Source organism: Vigna angularis, chromosome 6 (genome assembly GCF_016808095.1).
Source record: "Vigna angularis cultivar LongXiaoDou No.4 chromosome 6, ASM1680809v1, whole genome shotgun sequence".
Classification (NCBI taxonomy): domain Eukaryota; kingdom Viridiplantae; phylum Streptophyta; class Magnoliopsida; order Fabales; family Fabaceae; genus Vigna; species Vigna angularis.
In genome coordinates, this window is record NC_068975.1 from 31,737,055 (window position 1) to 31,762,897 (window position 25,843).

The 25,843-nt window shown below is 31.3% G+C and overlaps 3 protein-coding genes and 1 pseudogene across 6 annotated transcripts; 1 reads left to right on the forward strand and 3 right to left on the reverse strand.

Annotated features, from left to right (window-relative positions):
* Positions 1-35: 35 nt before the first annotated feature.
* Positions 36-5,881, reverse strand: LOC108341149 (probable proteasome inhibitor). Its single transcript, XM_052879184.1, has 9 exons — positions 5,560-5,881; positions 5,281-5,452; positions 3,987-4,127; positions 3,415-3,495; positions 2,009-2,086; positions 1,870-1,904; positions 1,712-1,775; positions 837-914; positions 36-338 (listed from the first exon to the last, which is right to left on the reverse strand). Exons 1-9 carry the CDS (start codon positions 5,732-5,734, stop codon positions 260-262), a joined length of 903 nt encoding a protein of 300 aa, XP_052735144.1. The 5' UTR covers positions 5,735-5,881; the 3' UTR covers positions 36-259.
* Positions 5,882-8,043: 2,162 nt separating this feature from the next.
* LOC108341050 (lactoylglutathione lyase GLX1) lies at positions 8,044-11,840 on the forward strand. Of its 4 annotated transcripts, none has more exons than XM_017578656.2 (9): positions 8,044-8,188; positions 8,675-8,806; positions 8,884-9,008; positions 9,136-9,200; positions 9,284-9,496; positions 10,397-10,444; positions 10,549-10,656; positions 10,765-10,917; positions 11,631-11,840. In XM_017578656.2, exons 2-9 carry the CDS (start codon positions 8,697-8,699, stop codon positions 11,670-11,672), a joined length of 864 nt encoding a protein of 287 aa, XP_017434145.1. In that variant the 5' UTR covers positions 8,044-8,188; positions 8,675-8,696; the 3' UTR covers positions 11,673-11,840. The 4 variants fall into 4 exon arrangements, with proteins under 4 accessions (XP_017434145.1, XP_017434146.1, XP_017434147.1 ...); XM_017578657.2 differs by lacking the exon at positions 8,044-8,188 and adding an exon at positions 8,202-8,353; XM_017578658.2 differs by lacking the exon at positions 8,044-8,188 and adding an exon at positions 8,216-8,369.
* A 2,851-nt stretch (positions 11,841-14,691) lies between these two features.
* On the reverse strand, positions 14,692-19,559 carry LOC108341645 (arogenate dehydratase/prephenate dehydratase 1, chloroplastic-like; annotated as a pseudogene).
* Positions 19,560-21,252: 1,693 nt separating this feature from the next.
* On the reverse strand, positions 21,253-25,292 carry LOC108341646 (arogenate dehydratase/prephenate dehydratase 1, chloroplastic-like). The gene is made up of 11 exons (XM_052879631.1): positions 25,031-25,292; positions 24,773-24,822; positions 24,595-24,687; positions 24,296-24,496; positions 23,727-23,807; positions 23,538-23,633; positions 23,083-23,157; positions 22,919-23,008; positions 21,826-21,878; positions 21,547-21,634; positions 21,253-21,318 (listed from the first exon to the last, which is right to left on the reverse strand). The coding sequence occupies exons 1-11, from the start codon at positions 25,290-25,292 to the stop codon at positions 21,253-21,255; spliced, it is 1,155 nt and encodes a 384-aa protein (XP_052735591.1).
* Positions 25,293-25,843: the final 551 nt, after the last annotated feature.

Below are 25,843 nucleotides of genomic sequence, written 5' to 3' on the forward strand. Positions count from 1 at the left end.
AATGTACAAGTGCAGACAACATAATTCAATTAACATTGATAAAAACTAAATGGACGCACATCTTATTAAAACTATAAATTTGTAATTAAATCCTTAACTATACACACATGAAATAACGCTAATAGCGCTGAAAGAAAGTCCGCATGAAGAATAATCCAGAGTATAGTGTCTGCTGAAATTGTTTTAGGAGATTGACTAGACACAACTTGTTCGTAGATAGAACCCGACCATATTGCGACAACTAAAATATAATATATATCTATATGTAGTCTGAATCAGCGTCTCTTCGAAAATGTTGCAGATCTGGATGACCGTCATATCCTGGTCTCCTAGGATTCCTGCAGCATGGGAGTCAGAAACGCTGTTCATATATTTTATTTTATTTCACTAATTTTTAAATATCTTCATACTTGTAAACCAAAAATGGGATTCTTTTAATCATTTGAGAAAACCTCAAATCAGGCAAGCATAACAATTTTCCCAGCTATACATTTGCACTAACACTTAGCCGAGCTTAAGGTCGTGTTTTCGAGATAATCTATTTTTAAAACTCAAGGTATCGAATACCCTCAACACGCTCTCTACTTTTTTTAAATTCTTCTATCTGAATCACTACCCCTTTAACAATAATCTCAGTTCAGACTTACAACCGGGTTTCACTTTCAACATCCTATGTACAATAACATTAACATACATAAAAAGAGAAAAAGATGGACACGAAAATAGAACAGCATATAAAAGAGAACAATACATAGAATACGTACATGGGTTAAAAATGCAAATGACATTATTAAAGCAATATACTTATATGAAATACACGAGTCTTTGAGCCATACCTTGCAAATCGGTTGGGTTCAAAACCAGGAACACCAGGAGGACCATATGGATCAAAACGCGCGCCAGGAGGAAGACCCCTATTTACATAGATTTATACCACAGATAAGCTTAAAAACTAGCCACAGGTACAAGATACAGGGCAGTCAAAAGCAAATGGCACCATTAATTCCTTTAGGCACAAGAGGCACTTAACACTCGAGGCGGAAGGCACCAAGCCCCACTGAATATAGAGAAACAGCAAAAAAGGTAAAATTCATCCTACCCTATCCACTTCCTCATTTATTTTCTCCATTCTTTTCAAAACTACTCATTTTTTCCATTATTTCAGTTAAAGTAAAAAAGAGGTAAGAAATCTTAATAAAATTCAGTTTTATTGTTGAAAAGTCATAAATTTTAGTTAAATTAACTTTTAAATAAAAAACGTTAATGCATGCCGACTGTGATATGAAACCAAAGAATATAAAAGATAGAGAAAAAAAACAATACTCTTTAAAATATTTGGGGCGAAATGATTTTTTTAAATTAATGCAAGTTGTGACACGATTGAAACCATTCAGCACATAAAAAGAACGGAAAACTACTCCAAAAAATATGAAACAGACCAATTCACCCTCTTCTATTACGTAAAGAAAGTTGGTGTTTTTCATTAGCTGGGGTCTATTAAACCCAATGCCCATTGGTCAGGCTCTCTCGCAGAAAACACAGTCAAGGAGTAAGTGATGGACATTGCCTCAGCAAGAAGTTGGAACCTTCCCTACCCTCACCTCAGCTAGCAAGGCATGCCTTTTAGGTTTCACAGCCTTTAACTACACCGATAACTCTGAAATTTAAAAAAGAAAAGAAAGAGAGAGAGAGAGAGATCTAAGCAACTTACGGCATTCCTCCAGGAAAAGCAGGATCTCGACCAATACCACCAAACCACATGGGGTCATTAGGCCCTGATTCCAAATGTTGAACTTAGTATCGACAATTACGGTTATGAAAAAATAATACCCAATTTCGTAAAACTAAATTGAGATATGTTAAACTTACCTAAATGCATGCTCCCACCAATGCCATGACCACCCCTGATATCAAGGGAGGAAAGTTTCAAGGGGTAAAAGGATTAGAAAAAACAGGAGGGTGTAACAATTATGTTAAGAGCATGAAAAAGCAATGCAGGTAAGAATACCTTGAAGGAAGCACTCCAGCAGGCGGCCCAGGAACAAGATCACTACCAGAACCAATGGGAACTGAAGGGAAAATAATCCTGTAGAAAAGGAAACAAAATAGTAAAAACACAATTAATAAGAACGAAGCAAGAAAGGCAAGTAGCAGTTATATGCAGAACATTTAAAAGAGTGATACTAAAACCAGCTTGGCACGTAGGCAAGTGATGGTTCCATTTCTAATAAGTATGCCAGTTAGGAGGAAAAACAGAAAAAGGGTCTTCTCAGAGAGTAATTAACAGTAAATTATTCCTCTCCAGGAGGAAGAAAAGAAATAGTGGTATTCACCACTGTCCATGGATAATTTGCGCCAGAATGTTGTCATCCTTCAATTCACAATGAAGAAATTCATCGTTGATCAAGAATCATAATATGGCATCATAGTCAAAAAGTTTCTTAAAAGAATATTTAGCACCGTAAGCATTCATGCAAGTGGCACGATAGGAACCAGGGCTCAACTGCCCCGGCTGCCAATAATCTGGAACTAAAAGGACCCTAGAAGTTTTCATGGAGGCCTAAGATTATCATGACTTGCAAGGGAATAGCACGGACTGACTTATTTAAAGAATTAGGGGAGAAATTTATTTATGAAGAGAAAGCAGATCTGATGAATTTGTCTAAATATATACATTCAACTGGGGTGGGGGATTTTGGTCATAACTTGCGACAAAAGGGGAATTTTTATTGGAACTGGGAACATCGTTCTTTCATATCAGTCTGTTGATCTAATTTAGTTCTGTAATGCTACCTTTTCTACATAGGAATGGTGCATTCGTGCAAGTTTCGGGGACATTGTTCAAAGCTCGTAAACTACAATCATAGATACTAGTATGATCACGGTAGAATCTGTTCTCACATACCAAAATCAATCAATCCCAAGATCTCTGATCATTAAAATGGTCCATCTCAAATCTCACAATGTGCAATGGGTCCATAAACTACACACCAATTTGTAGAAAACTCAATCCCGATTAGAGAGTCAGGTGAACTTGGCTAGGTTCAGGTAATTTTGTGCAAATCGACTAGTTTAGTTGAGGTGCAGAAACAAGCACTGTTTGAAGACATATCAGGACATCCTTCAACTTGATAGAATCAGAGGAAACTATCATCGTGTATAAGACATCATAATTAAAGGCATGCGTAGACAAATTATCCCAAAATTAATAAGTACATACCACAGACCGCTTTCATAATTTTCAAGTACGGAACATCAACTACACTAGACCCTGACATATAGATCTATGAACTTTAACGCTCAAACTTGCCAACAGTAAAAGTGTGTAAAATCAAATAATTGATAATCAATCCATTGAGCAGTAACAAAAATCATTGAAATGGCGAAAGCAACAGAGTAATATTAAACCCTTACTGAGTTGGAGGACCAGCAGGTTCACCAAATACACCAACAGGCTCAGGTATCTCTTGTCTAGTTCTGTCCCTTGTTTCTGAGCTGTATAGAAGAGAAGGAGACAATTTTTCAAAGAGGATCCCAGTTCATAAAAAACATTTTACAATAAAGCTTTTATATAAAGGGGTAATGCCACAGTTATCCAATACAACGACCCAACACTAAAATAAATGGGTAGATTTTCTCAATTGACATGATTACATTACGAAAACAGAAAGCTGAACACAGGTCATTGAAAATCTTTAATAACACTACTGGTTCGTCTCACAATACTAGTTATCCACAAAATAAGTGATATTTAATTTTCATCCACTGAGTTATATATTACCATCAATCATGCATTTTGGATATAATAGCCTGATGGTGTCAAAATCTTTAAACTGATATTTTCATTCACTATAAATGTAAAAGTTTTAAACCTTGCACAATGGCCTAATTCAGAAAAGTTGAAGCATTCACTATCACAGAGTTACACAAGATGTGCGCCCCCTGTTAACATTAAAAAAGGACAAAGTTCACAGATCCAAATTCACCTTCTACTTGATGAGCTGGCATTAGCAGAACCATCTAATTTAGACAAGATGTCCCCATCGATTCTCTTCACAAGCTTAACCAAATTCTTGAACTGCTGAGCATAATTGCTGCCCCCATCCTCTCCGGCATAGTCTCCAACACTGCAACAAAAAATCACACCCAAATACCATGTCAAAGTGAGCACACAATTCAACACAACAAAAAACCCCAACCTGCAAGAGTCTAAACTTGAGTGCAAACCCTCAAAATGGTTATAGTTTATTGTATCAGATATTCGAATTTTGGATTGTTTTTCATATACTTTTGAATCGTGAATCAAATCTTGGTTTGAATCATAAGATACGAAACTTGTAGAATCTAAAAGATAAAATAAACAAAATTCTAAAACAATCACTAACTTTTTCAAAAAATAATATAACTAACTCAATTGTATTTTATTTCAAAAAATTTAAATAAAAAATATAAGAATAAATATATACTAATTAAAATAATATTGAGATTTTTTTAAAAGAAATTAAATAAAAAAATAATTAAACAACAACTAATTTTATAAAAAAAACATGTTATAACACTTTATATTAATTTAAACAATAATACTTTTTTATAAAAAATAAAATATAATATATAAATTATGACTGTAACTGCAAAATATGAAAGTAAGTTGTATGATTAAATTTGTCAGAGAACAGATAAAAAGATGAAAAAAAATATTTTAAAATATTACTGTAAAAAGACTTTTCAGATCTCTCTTGATCTTTCTTCTTCCTCCTATTCATCTTCTCCCGGTGTTCGTGGGTTAATCTTCTTCCAGATTGATTTTCTCTTCCTTCTCTAATCTTCTTCTCAGTTCATCTCTCTCATCTTCTCCCTATTTATCTTCTCCAGTTCTCTATTTAATGTTTGTCTTCTGCGTTTGTCCTATTATCTGATGTTTTCTCCCTTCTCACTATTTATCTTATCCAGTTCCCTATTTAGTATTATTCCCATTCATCTTCTCCGCCGTTCATCTTTTCCACTGAACTTTCATCTTCGCTGGGTTTCTTTTCCTATATGTTCCTTTCTAATTTTTTCAGTTTTTGTTCCTTCATCATGAATGGTATGTAATGAAAACTGAATCGCGAATCACCCGATTCAGGTTACAGAACATCAAACGATTTGTAACGAATCATATTCGAATCCTACTATGTTTACGATTCTAACTACACTAAAATACTCATAAACCCTAGTTTATCAATCAGAACATGTAAACAACTAAATTTTCAGCAAAATTGAAAAGAGAATAGTATCACTTACTCAATCTCGAGGCTTAAAGGCTCGGACGACCCTTGAGACAAAACATGAACTAGCAATTTGTCATTCATGACAAGGCACTTGACAAGCACTTTCTCCGACCCTTTTTCTGGATTCGCGTAAACGAACGCGTACTCTTCGTTTAGCTCGTTCCAGTTATCAACGGATACTTCATCTATACACAAATCACAGCACATCAACAAACATAAAAAATAAGCATCAAAAAATGAAAAGGGAAGCATAAAGGGAAAAGTTTGGTTTCTTAAATTTCTTCATTATTACCATTTGATGGGTCAGAAAACACATTGTCGGAGAGAGCCTGGGGACCCGTGGCGGTAAGGACATAGCCGGAGGCTAGGAAGGAGGAGTGAATGGCAAAGGCGATTTTATCGTTTCGATTGCGGAAGGTTGGCCTCGCGGCCCTGATCACGGCAAGCACCGACTTTTCACTCGCCATCCACGTTTTCAACAATGGCAAATTCTTGTGTTTCTGTTGTAATTCAGAAAACTTTTGAAACTGAATAGTTCAATTACTATCAAATTAAAATGGGGTGGATGAGGGTTTAGACGTGCTTCGGAAGAATTGGAGAGACTTCCAGTATTTTCAATAAAAAAAAAAAGAAAAATCTTATAAGACTTTCTTAAATCACATTTTTTTTTGTGGTTGCGTGCCCTGTGATTCCTATAATGACGCGTTATTTTTAATAAATGTATATTCAGTTTTATACATAGGAGATTTTAGAAAATGTATACTTTTATATATTTTAAATTTTCACTTAATTGTATTTCAAATAAAATTATTAATTTTTCTTTAATTATTATTATAATAAATATTAAACATTTTAGAGAAATATTAGTATTTAATTATTAATATCTAAGTATAGGTATAGATTATTAATAATAAGACTTTACACTGGAATAAGGTGCAAGCAGGCATGACTCTACCCCATTAGTGTATTTTATTTTCTTAAACTTACCTGAATAAAGGGCACTTTCTTCCTGTACCTTTTTTTTCTTCCTGCACTCCCATGGAACATGATAACCCAATATTATTCTTCATTTTTATTCCAACTTTGAAAACATATTTCATTGTGTAATCTAAAAATACATTATGAATTTTACAGTCATAAATGCATTAAAAAAACACATTATATTTAAATTACATTTAATAATAAAAAGGAGTATATTTATTAATAAATATAATAATTTAGACAATAAATAAAATATTCATATAAAAATAATTCTAAATATTAGATAAAATTATTATGATCGGTCTCTATTTATCATTGTATTTCAATTACTCTTAATAATATCTTATTAATATTAAATAATTATTTTAACTAATAAATTCAATAAATCTAGAAAAAATAAATTTATATTTTATTATTAATATTATAAGTAATAATAATATTAAGAAAAATAATAATAATATAATAATAATAATAATAGATTATATAATTCAGAATGTATTTCTTAATTAAAAATAAATTTCGAATTGTATATTAATCCAGAACACATTGTAAATTGTCTAGTCTAGAATTATAAATCATAATGGAATGAGACGAGAATGAATTTTATTATTCCATCTTCATCCTTTTTTTTTCTTTCTACAATAATCTATTTCATTTTCAGTGTTTGAGTTCTGGTTTAATGTTTTCTTAAAAAAGTTCACATTGATGACCACAAGTTCTACCAAGAAGAGTGAGAGCACGATTCTCTAGCTTTTAAACATTCTCAAATATAAATTTATAATTTCCAATATATATATATATATATATATATATATATATATATATATATATATATATTCTTTTAGATTTTAGAATATGTATTCTAGAAGTTTTTTTTTTTCAATTTGAAAATATATTTTGAAATGGATAATTTGAGATGTAACTTATAAAAAGTACAATTTATATTTTGGATTGTGTGTTTTTTAATTTGAAGTTATCTTTTTCAATACATAATTCAAAATATATTCTGGAAAAGATATTTAGATTTATTAAAATTTTTAACAGAAATAAAATAGAATTTACAGATTTTATGAGAGTGCAGGAAGAAAATAGAAAGAGGTACAATAAGGAATTGCGTAAGTGTTGTAACATGAGTTATGAAGGCTATTGAGCCCAAGTGATGTATCCAATTCATTTTCATATATTAAATAACGTATATTTTTATGTAAAAAATATTAAAATTTTTTTTACAACCCCTCTGGATTATTCCTCCATATCCCTTGTTAAATCAGCCCGACTAGAATTGTTCTTTAGAATGATTTTGTAATTTTGTTAGTTGGGCTCTTTGTCTTGTTTATAATCAATAAAAAATATAATTTCATGCTTCTAAAGTTACATTCAATGAGAGTATCAATTCATAGTTTGCTGCTCAAGAAATTGCCCTTAAACAAATGAATAAAACTTTGTAATGAAATTACGATCCCTTCCTCCGACTCATTCATAAAAATAATTTTTATTGCATTCAAATTTAAATATAAGGCAGTTTAAACTTCTAAAGCTTTTTAGAAAATATCCTTATATAATTCTAAGAATCATCTTATGACAAACATGATTAAGGATAATTTAAAAGATATCTGTTAAATAAATTAATATTATTATTAAATTAGTTGATTCTGAATATATAGGAATTGAGAGGCAATATTAATTTTAATGTCCATAATAAGTAAAAAATTGTCCAGTAAATATAGTTGAAGAAAGTGGGAAGGGTAAGCTGTGACTCAATGCATCACAATACCCTGAACTCCGTCCCTATACATTATTAATATCTGTAACAGGCGGTTACGTTATCAATCTCTGATTCAGTCCCTCAGATGATTATTGTTACTTATAAAGCAACACGTCCTCGGTTGTAAGATAGTTCTTGTTTGTCCCTTTTCTCTTACACTCGTCCTATCTCAACGGTTAGATGTCTCTCTCTTTCTCTCTCTCTCTCACTCAGTGGGGTTTTTCTCTCTTTGATTTTTTGATCTCTGTCTGTAACATTTAAAGACACCATTGCTGTTAAGGAACCCTCGTAATTACATCGCTCTGCATCTTGTTAAATCCTTAAAGAATCGATCTTTTTGGTGGGTTATAAACCTGGTGCAATCTCATTTCCTATACTCAAATTAGCTTTTACATAAATTTCGAAATGAAAATATGTATCGATGTATGATATTTGATTCATTTTGCAATTGGCGTGGGTTATAACTTTTTTCTATGCCCTGGCTCCAAACCTATGAATGAAGGCTGAAGCCTGAAGGGTCTGTTTGTTTGTTACTCTATTAACTATGTCTTTTATGTTAACGAGTTGACTTTTCTTTTAACTAGATCAGTTTTTGGTATGGCCACTACTTGGTATTATTTGAATTTGATATGTTAATTACCGCTTCTTGGTGGTGTTGCAGAGCATTTGCTTCCAGATTGAATATGGCTGAGGCTACACAGTCTAATGCTGAGTTGTTGGAGTGGCCAAAGAAAGATAAGCGCCGCTTCCTGCATGCTGTGTACCGTGTTGGTGATCTTGATCGCACCATTAAGTAGGATTTTGTTGGTCTGGGTTGTTGAAATTCGCTGTCACGTGTGCTTTACACTGAATTTCCTACCTATTGTTCAGGTTTTACACTGAATGTTTTGGGATGAAGCTTTTGAGGAAAAGAGATGTTCCAGAAGAGAAATTTGCCAATGCTTTTCTTGGATATGGCCCTGAACAATCTCACTTTGTTGTGGAATTGACTTATAGTATGTTCCTGTGTATATTTATTTTTTCTTGCTATCCTCTGATTTATGTACCTTTTGTCTAGCATCCTTTGTGTTGTATGGAATTGGACATTACTTACCTCCACACACATGTGATGCTTTTGGCCAGATTATGGGGTGACCTCATATGATATTGGAACTGGCTTTGGGCATTTTGCTATTTCAACTCCAGATGTAAGCCAGAGTCTTGCCTTTACCGCTGACCATTCTTTGACCTTTTGTACCGAAATTGAAGTGTATATATCTTCTGCTTTTAGGTTTACAAATTGGTTGAAAACATCCGGGCCAAGGGTGGAAATATCACTAGGGAGCCTGCTCCTGTTACGGGTGGAATATCTGTTATTGCCTTTGTGAAGGACCCTGACGGTTATATTTTTGAGCTCATCCAAAGACCTTCAACCCCTGAGCCATTGTGCCAAGTAATGCTTCGTGTTGGTGATTTAGAGCGCTCAATAAAATTTTATGAAAAGGTAACAGTCCTAGTCATGTTTTTCTTTTCACGAGCATGTATTTTAATATAAACCAAATATTCTGTCATATGCTTATTTATGCTACAGTTGCATAAATATTCATGTTTGTCAACTTAAATTTAAAATTTTTCAAATTTTTTTGCTATTGTCTGCTTATCTGTGCTAATATTCTGATGTTAAGACTTCTTTGTATTATGGCCCTCAATGATCTCTTGCCTTGTTTATACTCCATTGTTTCTAGGCATGTGGGATGAAATTCCAAAGAGAAGGTTTTGTGTTCAGTACATTCAGTCACACAATAAGTAACTCTTTCTTATCAATATAAAAGCCACTTCCAGCCGTCATGCCTTGAACTAACTGCCTAAAAGCTTAAGCTACTACGTGCATTTTGAGTTACCGTCTTGGTCATACAGCTCTATATCATGGTATTAACCAACTAACCCAAAAACTGGTAGTTATTATGAGAAGTTTCATGAATGGATTATCTAGCATGTTGCCTGGTGCTCTACTTACCATTGTCCTTTTCTCTTTTTAGGGGGAATGTGGAGAGTGAAGCCTGGGGTTGTGTAGGATGTAGTGCTTATATTGATAATTGAATGACATCTTTCCTTGATTTGTGTGGCATTTTGGATCTGGATTGGAAATTATGAACCGTTGCTAGTAATGGACTTAAAAATCCTGATATTGCATCTGGTATATCATGTTTTTAACTTTTGTTCTTTAGGTGTGTTTGGTATTTTTTATGGCACACATTTGGATGCTTTCTCAATCCAATCCATTTATGTTGGTTGTTGAGCCATTATAATGGGAAATCAAGCACACCTTAATTCAACTGGGTTTTATTGACTAAGGATCATGTTTGGTTCATCTTTTGGTTCTTATTGGATCATGTTTGTGCAGGCTTTAGGTTTGAGGGTCGTGAAGAGGGCTGATAGACCTCAACAAAAGGTGAGTTTCCTTATTCTTCTTAGCATTCCACTCAAGCCAGGACATATATTGTACCTAAGCTTTGACTTAAAATTTTTTCCTGTATTATGTTACATGTATTACAGTATACTATAGTCATGCTTGGGTACGCAGACGAGCAAGAGACAACTGTGTTGGAGCTTACGTATAACTATGGTGTTACTGAATACACCAAGGGAAATGCTTATGCACAGGTTGGTAAATACGCATTTATTATGTTATATTTCCTTCTGGAAGCCTAAACCAGTTCTTCACATTTCTGTTCCCATTTGATCATAAAATTTATTTGTTGTACATAACAGGTTGCTATAAGTACGGACGACGTATACAAGAGTGCTGAGGTTGTGAACATAGTCACACAAGAGCTTGGAGGAAAGATTACTCGGGAACCAGGGCCAATTCCTGGACTTAACACAAAGATCACTTCTTTCTTAGACCCTGATGGATGGAAAACTGTAAGGATTTTATTTTTGATATAGTTTTAATGTTGTAAGGGTGTGGCTTACTTTCTGTTTGTTTTAACATAGAATCATAAACTGAAATAATAGGTTAATTATGATGTAGAACACGTACACATGTTCTTACCCGGAGGCAACTACAGCTGTAATTTTACAATAGTATCATAAACTACGAAATAGAATATGCTTTAATTGAACTTGCATTACTTTTTAATAACTGACTGAACCTTTTATGCAGTTTTAATTATGAGTATGAACAAAACAATTGATTCTTCAGAGCTGAATGTTTATCGATTATGATCTATGAATGTGAAATGTAGAGCAGGAAGTTTCTCATGTATAAAGAAAGGGTGTTTAACCAAAGAAAAGAAGAATGTAATATACCAATTTGTGACCTAACTGATCATACATACATTTTGTGTTCTGTCAACTGTCATGCTTTTCTGAATAATATTTGAATTGCTAGCAACAAAGGATGTCATGTCTCAGTATATTTTTAACTTCCTTTTGCAAGTCCTCAGCTTGTATTTCGCTAATTATTGAGTCAAGTATTGTATTTATCTAGATTTCGTCACAATCTACTCACTGTTTTCTTGAAAAAAAAGGGATAATAGCAATGCATTTTGAGCATGTGCATATTTCTATTGCCTTGCCATTATTAATGACAAGTATGTGGTAAGCGTGTGATTCGTTTTGTATGAGTTTTTCAGGTTTTGGTTGACAATGAAGATTTTCTGAAGGAACTGGAGTGACAAGTGTTGTATGAATAAATAAGATCGTGTGCTTTTTTTTCAATGTGGTGGTCTTCAGTATGTGACTTTGTAATTGATTGAGTACGCAGTTTAAACTTCCATTTGCTGATGTTTACCGAGGAATAATTATGATTTATTATCGCAGAACCTAAATCAGTTTCAGCCAAATTGCTCGTATGTGTGATGGTCCCAAAGAATTAGTTGTGTAAGTCAAATGAGATTCCCATCTTAATACTATTTAGGCTTAGATATAATTTTTAGTTTTGCATTTTACAAAATTCTGACTATTCTTTCTTATAATTTTAGTCCTTATGTTTTACAAAATTAACAATTTTTTATTCTTAATTATTTTTATAAAATTTTAATCCCTTACCTTATAGTTAGTTACCTATAATTTAATTTAATTTAATTTAATTTTTTATTTTAAAAAACATTTTATGTTGCAGATGGAAGAATAAAGTTTATGCTTATCAAATTAATTTTTTCTTATTTGTTTGAAATTATTAATTATGTTTTGCAAGGATTTAAGACAAATTTAAGATTTTTCTTTAGATTTTTAAGGAGAACTTATAAATTGATTGAAAAGACCAAATTTATGGATCAAAATTATGTATTTTACGAAAAATTAAAATTATATAAAAGAATCTAAGGAATATAATTATGGATTAAATTTGCTTTAAAAAATTGAGACTAAAATTTTGGGTATTGAAAATAAGTAGGCTAAACTTTTTGAAAATAGGCTAAAGGACTTCTCAAAAAACATAGAGTAAGAAAAAATAGAGTAAGATTATAGCTAATCCTTGGTCCAACAATTTTCGAATTGAATCAACCAATGTATCTCACTATTACTTGTCATCCACTATACTTAATTTACAATTTATCCGGAGTAAGCATAAATTGTTGTAATAAATAATACTATTATTTTAAAATCAAGTAAAAGAATTAAAGTTTACACAATCTTTCTTTTGTAGTTAGTTCTTTTCATAACAATTACAGTTTAAGAAAGATAGAGAGTTTCAAGAAAGCATTAAAAAATTCAGATTTATTTACAAAGTTATTTAGAATTGATTTTTAGTTAACATATTCGATAGATTGTCTACCATAAATTGTTTTTGGAGGATTTATTTACAAAGTTATTCAGAATTGATTTTTGGTTCATGCGCCTTATACTATGAACAACATGATCAAACACCAGCTTCTTCAGAAGTTCCATGAACAACGACAGCTTTTCTTCAACATCAACAACCTACATAAATGCAACAATAAAGATTTGTTCGAGAGAGATTCTAGGGTTCGAGATAAGAAGGGATTTAATTGGTGGAAAAGGTTGGAATGAAGATTTAATCGGTATAAATAGATAGAAATCGATCTCAATAGATGAAAAATGAAGAAAAAAGCAAAACAATTGGTCAAAAGGTAAGAGACAAGAAAAATCTAGCGAAAAGGAAAATATAGCGAAAGATAAGGTTTGGTGTTTGAGACGATGCTTGAAACAGTGAACAAAATGTAGTTCGGTAAGGAGTGAACGCCGAATCAAAAGTGTTTTGAATAAGATTAGGTTTTGGTGTCCTTATTCTAGAGCTTCAAAAACTTGCTTGTGAAAGGAAAAAATCCTCCAGAAACAATTTCACAAATAAATTGTCTCCCATATATAATTTTCAAGGAAGGACATGGTGCAGGGAAATGGAGATTTAAAATGAGTTGTTTTGTTCTGTACGAAAAGTCTATCCAACATCTTTTCTTCAGCTACAAATTTTCTATGTCAATGTGATATGAATAATACAAAATTCATTTCAGTAATCAACAAAACAAATAGCAAAATTGAATGAATAAGATCAATATTATAATGAGATATTTTATTCCTCAACAGTAATGAAATGTACATTGGAAAATAAAGTACAATTGTAATAAATTATTAGAAAATTAACGGTTTAAATTTTGATAAAATAAAATACATATTGAACAAAAAAATAAAATTAATTATACATTTTTAATTAATGATTATTACTATATTTTATAATTTATAAAGTATTTATAACATCTATCTATTTATTGTCTATGTTTGAAATTGCAACCATCACATTACCAAATGTTTATATAATATTTTTTTCTTCTATTGATACATCAATTCAACCATAAATCCATATGATGATGAAATTTTACAACAACTTTAGGGAAAATGAATTTTATATATCAACAAAAAATAGGATGATAGTTAATTATGACATGTTTATTAAATTTCAGACTTAGATGAAATATTCTTATTAATTTGCATCTAAATGTAAGAAATGAATATACAATTCTTTAAAATAAAATTATATTTTTTTATCATTAACATGAAACATAAATGAAAAAAAAATAGAACAATTTATATTTGAAGTTTGATTTTGTTAAAATTTGTGATTTTATTATTGCTAAAAGATGAGATTGATATTTGGTATACAAATTTAATTATGTAAATTTGAAACAATTAAAACTCAGAATAAACTGAGATACCCTTAACATATACAAAACTTGAGGTATAATAAATCACACACATCGAGAAGCCTATAGAATAAACAGAGACACATTTTCTACAGTTATTATTATCGTGTCAGTCTCACTGGGCGTTAAGGCGATAATAATAATTCCTTCAGAAAAAATTCCTTATAACAAAAAACACACGCATTTCTAACAATTTGAACAATTATCTTGCTATCCCACAAAAAAGAAATTATTAATAAAAACAATTATTTATTAATAGTTTTTGACACATTGGTAAACCTTGAACCTAATGGCTCTTTTCCTAACATAATCACTAAACTATTATAAAATGTATGTTATAGGTCTAAAATCGAAAGCAGAAGACATCTACCCAGAATTTTTTTATTAATTAAAAGGAATATAATTTTGATGTCTGTCTCGTCCATAGTTGATAGAAAATAAAGAAAAATGTTTGTCTCAGTGTTCTCTCCATCTGCTAAAACTGCTATTACATTCTAAAACACCTATAATATGGAGATGAGAAGAATTTTGGAATTCAAGATGAACCTGTTGTATCTGTTTCATCGTCCACTGGATAACAACCCAGAATACGAAAATATCTTGTACATTCCTGAAACAAAGGGGAAAAGACCAACAATTTGAGTTAATATCTGATTATACATAAATTTCCTTATATATCAGTTATCTTTTATTTCAATAGCCATGGTTGCCTATAAATTCTCACAAATATAATTCCACTGTCACCAGGGAAGATAGGCAGATAGAACTGTAGAAAGGAGGATTGATATTTTCATGCTAATTGGCTGACCTGCAAATTTTCTAGAGCATTTCGTGCACGAGGATCTGCCAAAGAAGCTTCAAAATCAATGTATAAAAGGTACTTAAAGGACCTGACACCAGAAAACTTCATGTCTAAGACTAACATTTAGAACATATACTTAGAACAGCAGAATCAATAAACCATATAATAGAGTAAAACCAAACCCCATTCCCCATGTTTTCCCTTTCTATTTTGATCCCCAAAGTTGGATATAAGGGTAAAGATATCATATGCTTGTTAACATGTATTGAATGATTCAATTGATTTTTACATTAAACCCTCCAATTTTTCTTTGACCAGTTATGGCCATTTAATTGTATAGTGAATCTATGGATTACGTACTGATACCATTGAAATTCTCAAATGGGAAACAAAATTCATTACTCACTTAGCACTTCCTTCTTTTGAATCATCAACTGCACTTAATGGACAATGCTTCAGCGGGCGGCTCTCTATCTGAAATCACACCAGGAATGAGATGAATGAAGCACGAGTTTTAATTTCTAAAATCATTGTAACACACCTTTGACAAATTAATGTTCCTCAAGGCAAATGCTCCCAGGGCTCTGAATAGTACAGTAGGATCTTCGTCTAGACTGAAAACAATGCTAGTCTGGAGCCAGAATTCATGAATTTCATCAACAAATTCATAAAAATTATATATAATAATGTTTTTTCCCCCACCTTATAGGGCCTGTCAGTTCCTGGAATTATAGGATCCCTTGCAAGTATCAGAAAGCGAGTAACATTAGCTTCATCATCCTAGCAAAAAGAAAATGAATCAGCATAACTTCAATCTATATATAGAGATCATCCACAATACAGACATGTTTATTTTATTTTTTTTGTTACACATATCTTGTCAAATATAAAGATAGAATAAAAACAGTAAGCAGTAAGAGTAGTCAGTCATTCTTTGGACATCCATATGCACGTGTCTTCCTGCCTTAGATTCTCAGGCTTGATTATTTTGATACTGTACATGAACACTTAAAATACGTTGACTAAGTATAACTTTTCATTGAAAAAAATACTTTGATACTCTTTATACTCAAATCCTATTTTCATGTAATTTTATTGAAAAATTCTCTCACTGGTTATCAATTTGTCTAGTTATAATTTCTCTTCTTTTTATGTTAAAATCATAAAAGTATAAACATAGCTCTACAGTATCACTTAATGCAAGTTGCTTAAATTTTTTTATTGTCGTTTCTTTTTTTTTCTCTCTCTCTCTTATGTACATATCCTTAGAAAAGCAACTTATTAGTAAAGTATAAGGTGACAATTGGGATATGTAGCTTTTAAGATATGGATCTCAATATCACAAATAAGGTATGGAACTTCCATTTCACACACTCTTCGTTCTTTTAAGATCACGTTACCTGCCTAAGCAGCATGAAAAAAGTCAGAATGTTTTAGGCATCTTTGAGACGCCAAAAAACAAATGATCGAAAAGTGATATGTAGCTCCCCTAAATACTATGCTGAGGAAAAATGCATTATTGTTAATGCCATTTAAGAAACTTCATTGATCAGGATTGGGAAATCCTTATATGGATGGGTAATCATACCATTTTTAAAAAAAATTGGCATAAACATTGAGAAATAGTAAATAAGCATCACCCATCGTATCTATTTGAAGAAAACGAGATATCTTGGAAGATGCTAATCATGAATGAATATGCATAAGCTACCCGCTCCAATGATCTCATTGTTAATATGAAGACATGTTCCGACAAGATAGAAAACCACAGAAAAAGTGTAAATGTTGTAGCAGTTGAGTCCTCCAAAACATGTAATTGAAGTCCTACCTGGATTCCTTCAGCTAGAATGTCGAGGCCATATAGTTCTGCTGCCCTTGAACTTGCAATAGCTCCAATGTCCCTTCTTCCCTCTAAGGCTACAGCCTGTTCACAATGTCCAAATCCTTATTAGGACATGCAACTCTACAACCTAATCGGTGCTTGTTTTCAGTTGAGTAGAGAAGATTTGTAAAATACCCTAGCAGCTGCAGCAGTGTCATCCACAGCAATGTTGGTAACACCTAAATCAGTAAGCATAGTCTCACATTGAAGAAGAGCCTGCATGTAAGGAGATCGTTTTAAGAGTTATATGTTGGTAGGCTATCAATAATCATGTTAATGATAATGAGACATGTCTGTCTCAAGCATTTTTGCAATCACAGTGCATTATGATAATGATTGTGAAAGAATGAGTTAGTTAATTGGTAGTTTGGTTTGTTGTAGTTAGAGGTTAAAATAATTAGAAGATCTTGTTTACTTGCCTATATTTGTGTGCTTGTCATAACATATATACTCCTAACTTGTACCAATGTGAGTGGTAAATGTTCGTGCAATTTTCTAGAAAAGTAGAAGAAATACCTAGAAATGTTTCATGATCATGAGATTCCAGAAGTAGTGCTGCTACAAAGTTGTTGCAGAGATATAATTACTATTCTAAGGAAAATAAGTGCTACAAATTATTAAAGAATGACAACGGCATTGTGTAAGTTGGTGAATTCACTCCTATAAATATGCTTAGTATTTAGGGTTTAGGTAGGGCTCTTTACCTTTCAGAACAGAAAAAGAAGGCTTGGGAAAACAACCCACAATTAGTTCTTCGAATCAAAGCCATATCATCAGTAGTTTTGCAGTACTCCATTAATCTTGTACTTATCTGTCACTCAACTACTTTACCGTTGTTCTAAAATCAGCTTGTTACGTTTGTTCATATGATAAGTTTAGATATATCACCTAACTACATCCAAAAAATAGAAATTGGTATCGCTGTGTTGTTTAGGGTAGAAACTCTTTGCAGGAATAGTAATTAAGAAGGAATTGGAGAAGACACAGGACTTCAAATAACCACAGACTTTTGTCTATATATGTTTGTATATGCATAAATAGACAGAGATTTAGAGATTTAGTTGGCATAATGTCAGTTGAAAAGTCCTTCCTCTCACAAAAACACTCACATTATAGTTTAAAATAAAAACAATAAAGAAAATACCTTCTATTTATTTGCCAAACGACAAGTAGCTTGAAGAAAGACTACTGGAATAAAAAACCTTAATATTGTAAGAAATCTAGACAGAGGAAACTGAAAATAAAATTATTATTAATAAAAACAGCATCTTTCCTATTACCCAAGATTCCAATAATGAATAAGGTAGAAACCCATATACTTGGATAAAAGTTACATAATTAAAGATAAAAAAATATTTTCAAAAATATTTATGACTGATTAGGAAATAACATCATGATGGAAATAAAAAAGGTAAATGCAATGCAAAAGATATAGACTCATTAAAAATATATTATTGTTTTCTATCTTAAATAAAATCTCTTAAAAAACATGCATTTTACTTCAATCATAACAATTTATGATCACTATAATCAAAGACAGGAGATAACACAACTTAAAATAAAGAAAAATAAAATTCTAGAAGTTTTAAATGTACTGTTAACATTGCATGAAAAGTTAAGTGGACTGGTGCCAAGTGTTGTTAAAGTTTTATGAAAGACTTAGAAATTTTGTACGGTGATTATTCTGCAGTACCAGAAACTTGTAGCAGTTGTGTAAAGGAAACTAAATGATTATCAGTAAATATTAGACATACTACAGCTTCTATTGTTAAGTGTGGCAAAAAAAAACATTCAACCACCAGTGTTTTGAATGAAAGTCATACTAAGTAGCTAGTTTTGTATTACACTACTGATGTTCTATTATTTGTGTATCTCAGTTACCATTTTTCTAAAACTAATTAAAGTGAGGTTTAGTGGCATCTTAAAGCATGATAATGTGTGAAAAAGGATATGGAAAAGAATGAAATATATAATAGCCAACCTGCGGATGACTCATTACAGATGTGAGGTCTTCTTTTTTCACAGCTTTGAGTCCCAAGAGGCAGTGTTTAATTAGCAAATGAAGCTCCCCAACAATGTGTAGCTTGTGACGTATAAGTAAGTCATAATTACGGTGGATGCTTCCAGCAATGCAACTTTCGATTGGAAGAACAGCTTTATCCACCAACCATGATTCAACAGACTGCACATGATCACATTCACATCTATTAGTTAAGACATCATACGGAGAACATAAAGAGAGATGAAGAAACGAAGAATGTAACCTTGAATGCAGTCTCAGAGTCAAGACATGGAACTGTCTCACAATTTGGATATGCTTTGAAAGCAGCATCCTCATTATATGCTTTGGAAGCATGCTAATTAGATATCTAAGACATGCAAGATTTTCTAACCATACCATAGAAATTCTAAAATTAAAATTGAGGCATGTTTAGTAAAACTCACTGTTAATCAGTTTAACATCCTTGTGAAACCCCTCCAACAACTCACTGTCAGCATTTCCAGAAGACTCAAAACCAGTCACAGCAGCCTTCTCATCTTCCATTGGAATCAAAGCTTTCGGAGCGGAAACACGCAAACAGCAACATTTCCTCTTGCACCATTTCTCAGCTCCTTCTTTTAAATTCACACTCAGTCTAGAACAAGCTGGATGAAAATTTGTCAAGCCCAATTGAGGAGCTTTTGCACAACCCCAGATACAACAATCGTTGAGAGCCATCAACATCTCAAGAGCAAAGTCAGAAGGAAACACAGAAGAAGTCAACACTGATAAAAAAATTGAAGTTACTGTGGTTTTTGAGGAACTTGTTGGCATAATAACCAACTCATATTTTCATATAAGTTATGAACCGAACTGTACCTTGAAATGAAAACGAGTTTTGAAATTTGACAATGAGAGAGAACAAGCACGATCAGACCCAGGTAATCAGAAACTGTGTTCTTTTGCAAAGACTGTGCAGCCACACCCTTCCCCCTCACACTATATATCTTTTGTTCTTGTCTGCAAGAAATAATATTCATTAAACAACTCTTCTATTAATTATAAAGATTATTTTAAATGTTACTTTGTAATGATTTTTAATTGATTAATTCACATTAATAATACATAAAGTTATACCTTTTATTATAGATCAAATTAACATATTTTTTTTAAATACTTTCTATATATTTTTATAAGTTTTATTAAAGTTCATTAAATAAAATATTAAATTGTATTTTAAAAAAATACATCATTAATGATGGTAACTGTTAAACTGTAAGCTGAGGTTGGAAAATGTAGAAAAGGTTTCCTTTAAGAGTAATATTCCAGTCTCAGCTGTTCTAAAATTTTTAGTATAGTGATATTAATATGGGACCTTCCATCCATAATATTCAAAAATAAAAGATATAAATTTGAGAATTTTTAAAATTTGAAACCCCTCAATAATTTGAAACGTTCTGTAGACTGTCTATAGTTGCACAAGTGATGGACCTTTCCCTTAATTAAGAATTCTCTAAGAAATACTCTTTCCAGATACATTGACACAAATTAGAGATCACTGGTGAAGGAATTTGAATAAGCAAAATTTTTAATTTTATATTCCAAAAATTAACTGATACATTATAAATATTTTTATACAATAAACCAATTAAAAATGATTTTAAATATAAAAATTTAAAACAATTATCATGCATAACAATTCCTAATTATATATATATATATATATATATATATATATATATATATTATGCTAATAATTAATATAAATTAAACTCTTCTATTTATTTATTTATTTGTATTTGTTCTTATATCTTTATTTTTAAAATTAAAATATCTTTATAATATTAGGCTTATCGTTTTAAAAAAAATATCAAAGTAAAATTTCCATCTTTTTAACAAAAGTCTTTAAACTCATTTAATTCTGGAGTATAGGCACAAATATTTAGTTCATTTTCTTAAGAAAACTCAGGTCAAAGACATTTGGAGAAAAAAGTTTTAAAAACTCAAGAAGGTTGTTCTTCTATTTATTTATAAAATAAAGAATGAAAGTAAAATGATCGAATTAACTTCTAAAAATAAACTCCTGATATCCTAGTTTTTCTACATTTCACATCTTCAACCAGTCGAAGTGAGACAATAAAACAGAACTTCCAATCCGAGTTAAAATTGACAATTTTTTTAAAGTTTATTTTACTTTTTTAATTGAGCTTTTAAATAGCATTTAAGTCCAATTTGGTTTTGAGGAATGCACAGTAGGTATACAGAGAACTTAGGTGTTAAAGGTTTGTATTGTTGATGCTATCTATATAAAGTTGACAATAAAGAAATGTTTGCTTCAGTATGTTCTTCCCATCTGCTAATTATTATGATCACATTCTCAAGCACCATTTAGTAGATGAAAGTGCTATCTCCTCTTGTAGATGATTTAAGATTAACATGATATGTCTGTTTTATCAACGGGATAACAACCCAGAACACGAATAAACGTTGTATATTCCTGAAATGAGAGGGGAAAGAACCAAAAATTTGAGTTAATTATTTCACCACTACATTGAAAAGTCCTATAGCAACTTTGAGATATGCTTCTACAACATTCTATTTTATACATCTTTCATATAAAGTAAGAGAAATCGCCAAAGCATATGTAGGAGCTGGAATGAGACTCAAAACAAGAGTAGGTTTCTAACATGAAAAATATGATATTTTTATGATATGATGGGCTAACCTGCAAACTTTCTAAAGCATGTTGTGCATTTAGATTTGTCATAGAAGCTTCAAAATCAATGTAGAAAAGGTTGTCAAAGTACCTGCCACCAGAAAATTCAATGTCTAAGTCACAGATTCACAACACTCTTCAAAATAGAATATAAACCAATTTAGACCCTCCAATTTTTTTCTTTGGCTATTTAATTGTATGCAAAATATATTTTAAAAACTGATATATAATATTGCAAATCCAAAATGGAAAAAAACAACGATCACGACTCACTTCACAATCTCATACTTTGAATAATCACGAAGCCTTAAGGGGTAATGCTTCACTGGATGGCGTTCTATCTGAAATCGCACCAAATAAATGATATATAGCAAAAAACCACGAGTTTTAATGTATACACCAAAGGAAAGATGTTTAGAATTATAATACTGAATGTAAAAGTAACAAAGAAATTATAGCATAACTTGGATGAAAGAACCAAAATATTTTTTTTAAGATTTTGATGACTAAAATGATTAAATTTAAAATTACGTTTTCTGTTAACTTTCTTTTTCTTCAATAAATAGTGATAAAAAAAACATCATATAAATATATAGAGATCATAATTTAGGAATCACCTATTTGTTTTATAATTGGCGATCCTTAATATCCTAACAGGTAATATATTAAGATAAAGTGGTCTCTTGGTCCAATTGAAAAGAACGCATATGTTAGATTACAAATTAATATTTGTATGATATGAAGTGAGGAAACATTTTATGTGATTAGAAAATGGAAAGTCTGACAATAGATATAGGAAAAAAAAAGCATGATGATCAACTGGAACTATAAGGTTGGTTGATGTAATGATTAAAAGTTGAGAGAGATTATGTATTCAATTCTTTTACTAATATTTAGAAGATATTGATTTGAAAGGTTTATAAGAAAGTATGGAAGAAAATGTGAGTTCAAGTCGTTTTACTAACAAAACTAACCATTAACATATGTTCACCAGAAAAAGAAAAAATAAGATTTGAGAATCAATCTTATATATTTATAAATGAAGAATGATATTTTAACAATGACAATTTTTTTTACAATAAATTATGTGTTACTGTTTTATTGATTCATATATTTTAAACAAAACAGACCAATCAGAAGCTATCACCTAAGTAATTGTAAAAAAATTATCAAAAAAAATTATTAAATTTTTTTTTTCCTTTATAAAACTAAATTAATAGCACAGAATTTATCAAGATATATCTTAAAAAACAATCAATGTTACTTAAACATTTTAGTTAATATCATAATAACTAATAAAAATTACAATCTATCTAAAATAATAAACACACTTGTAGAGATTTCAAATTTGAATTGGTATAATTATTATTTTATAGCAAACCTTTGACAAATTAATGTTTCTCATGCCAAAGACTTCCAGGGCTTTCAATAGTACACCGGGACCTTCTTGCAGACCGAAAACAATGCTGGTCTGTGGTAGAAATATTGCAATATTCATCAGTATATTCGTCAAAATTACATATAAATAGATATAGTTTTCAATACCTTATATGAACCGTTAGTTTCTGGAAGAATAGGATCCCTCGCAAGTATCAAACAACGACTGATATTATCATCATCCTAATATATAAAGATAAGAAAATGAATCAGCTTAACTTAACAACAATAACATGCATGTTTTCTGTTTTTCTCTTGTTATGTCTTCTTATGACAGATAAAGATGTTGTAAAAGAATGAACACTGAGACTAAGAAGTTGAATCTTATTTGGATATCGAATGCAGGTATTTGCATGTGTTAGATTCTAGGGAAGCCTTCATTATTGTACTTGGTTTTTATATTAAAATCAGAATCGTGTACACGGAGCTTTGCAATCTCAGTCAAATGCAGAGATGCTTGAACTCATTGTTTATATGAAGATATGTTGCGACAAGAGAAATCCAGAGAGAAAGAGTAACTGTTGTAGCAGTTGAGTCTTCCAAAACATGTACTGAAGTATTACCTGGATTCCTTCGGCTAGAATGTGGAGGCCATATAGTTTTGCTGCCCTTGAACTCGCAATAGCTCCAATGTCTCTTCTTCCGTCTAAGGCCACAGCCTGTTCACAATGTCCAAATCATTAATAGGACATGCAACTCCACAACCTAATCAATGTTTGTTTTCAGTGGAGTATAGAAAATTTGTAAAATACCTTAGCAGCTGCAGCAGTATCATCTACACCAATGTTGGTAACAGCTAAATCAGTAAGCATCATCTCACATTGAACAAGAGCCTGCATGTTAAAAATTTAATTTACATAGTTATTTGTCGTCAACTATGTTCGTGCAAGATGACACCACAACAATAAAAATATAACAAAATGGAAAAAATTAGTGGTGATGGCTTTCATAACGTTAATAATTTCATTTTTCTTTCATATGAATAGACACCTATTTTTATATATAAAAAACTTTTTCTTCATTTAGAAAACATTTTGGGTACACGGTACTCAGGGAATGAGTTGAATAATAAGAAATAAGGCATACTGCCTATTAATAGGATGGTTAAGACTTTGAAATGTTTGCAGATTCAGATCCTGAAAAACTATGCCGCCATACTTTAATTAGAGTTCTTTTTGTTTTTCACGTTCTAGCCAATTTGATACTGGTTTGAATCAATTGTATGAAATTGATAGTGAATTAAGACTATAAGGTGAGGTTATGGTGGCATAAAACATGGTATTGTGAAAAAGATAGAAAAGAATGAAATATAATATCCAACCTGAGGATGACTGAGTACAAATTTTAGGTTCTCTTTTGTCGCACCGGTCAATCCCAATAGGCAGTGGTTAATTAGCAACTGCACCTCCCCAACAATGTGTAGCTTGTGGTGAAGAAGTAGATCATAATTATGGTGGATGCTTCCAGCTTCAGAACTTTCTATGGGTAGAACAGCTTTATCCACTAACCCCGATTCAACAGCCTGCAGACAAAAATATATAAACATATCATCACAGAATCTATTGGACAAGACATCATATGCAGACTGAGACAGAGGTTTAAATAAACAAGGAATGGAACCTGTAGTGAAGTCTCAAAGTCATCACATGGCACTGTCTCACATTTTGGATATGCTTTCAAAGCTGCTTCCTCAGTATATGCTCCTGCAAGGCCCTGCATATCAAGTAATTCACTATTTAGAAGTGGCATTAGTGATGCTATGAATCTTTTATTTGAAAGAAACTATCAAGCATCATACCTTATAAGCAACGCACAACTGTGTCCCATCTCTCGAAGAAAAATCATTCGCTGTTTAAAGAAGTTGTTTAGTCATGCCACAAGCAAGAAGAAAAAGGAAATGAGAATAAATCACTTCTCTCTAACAATTGAAAATCAATAAAAGAAGTACTTCAATTCCATCGGGAATGAAGATTTTAAATACCACACGATGATCAAGTAAAAAGATTTCAGCTATCAAATTTAAACTTAAAGTGATCCTTGTGCAAGTGTTTCTCACTTGGAAGCAGATTAACATCTTTGTGAAACCCATCGTCTAACTCGGTTATCTGAACCTGGACCCTGTCAGAATATTCGAAAGATGATTTAACCCCATTCACAACACTCGAACAACAACGTCTCCACTTGCTGCATTTCCCAAGATCATGTTTTGAATTCACACTCAGTGTAGAATTTGCAGGCTGAAGAGCTTTGCCACAGTCCCAGATGGAACAACCATTGAGAGCCATGATGATGAGCGTGGAGGAAGTTGCAGAAGCCATGAAATTGAACGTTTTAGTGGTTGATGATGAAATTATTTTAGGCACAATATGACGATGGTTAGTATTTTACCCATTTATACATAGTTTTGTGAATGATATACCAGTTATGAACAGATCTATGCACCTGGAATTAAATGAAGTTTTGGGAATGAATAGAGAGAAATGGTAAGAAACAGAATAATGTTGATCTTGCAGTACCTTGTATGTAACTGAATTTGCTGTCTTTTTTTAAATAAAAACTAATTCTATCTCAGGAACATTAAATATAGATATTTATTCTAGACACGGTTTTCAGATACTTCCACCTTTATAATATCAATAATATTTTTATAATTTAATTAAAACATATTAATATTACAAATTTTAATGAAATATTTTTTTACAGAAAAAAAGTCAAATAAAAAATAAATACCATATTATAAAGAATTTAATATGAAATGTAAATATTAAGAAAGAAATTATAATTAATAATATTAAATTAAAATACTAAATAATAATTAGATTAAGGTCAAATAATTATAAAAAGGAGTAAAGGTGGCTAAATGTGTTAA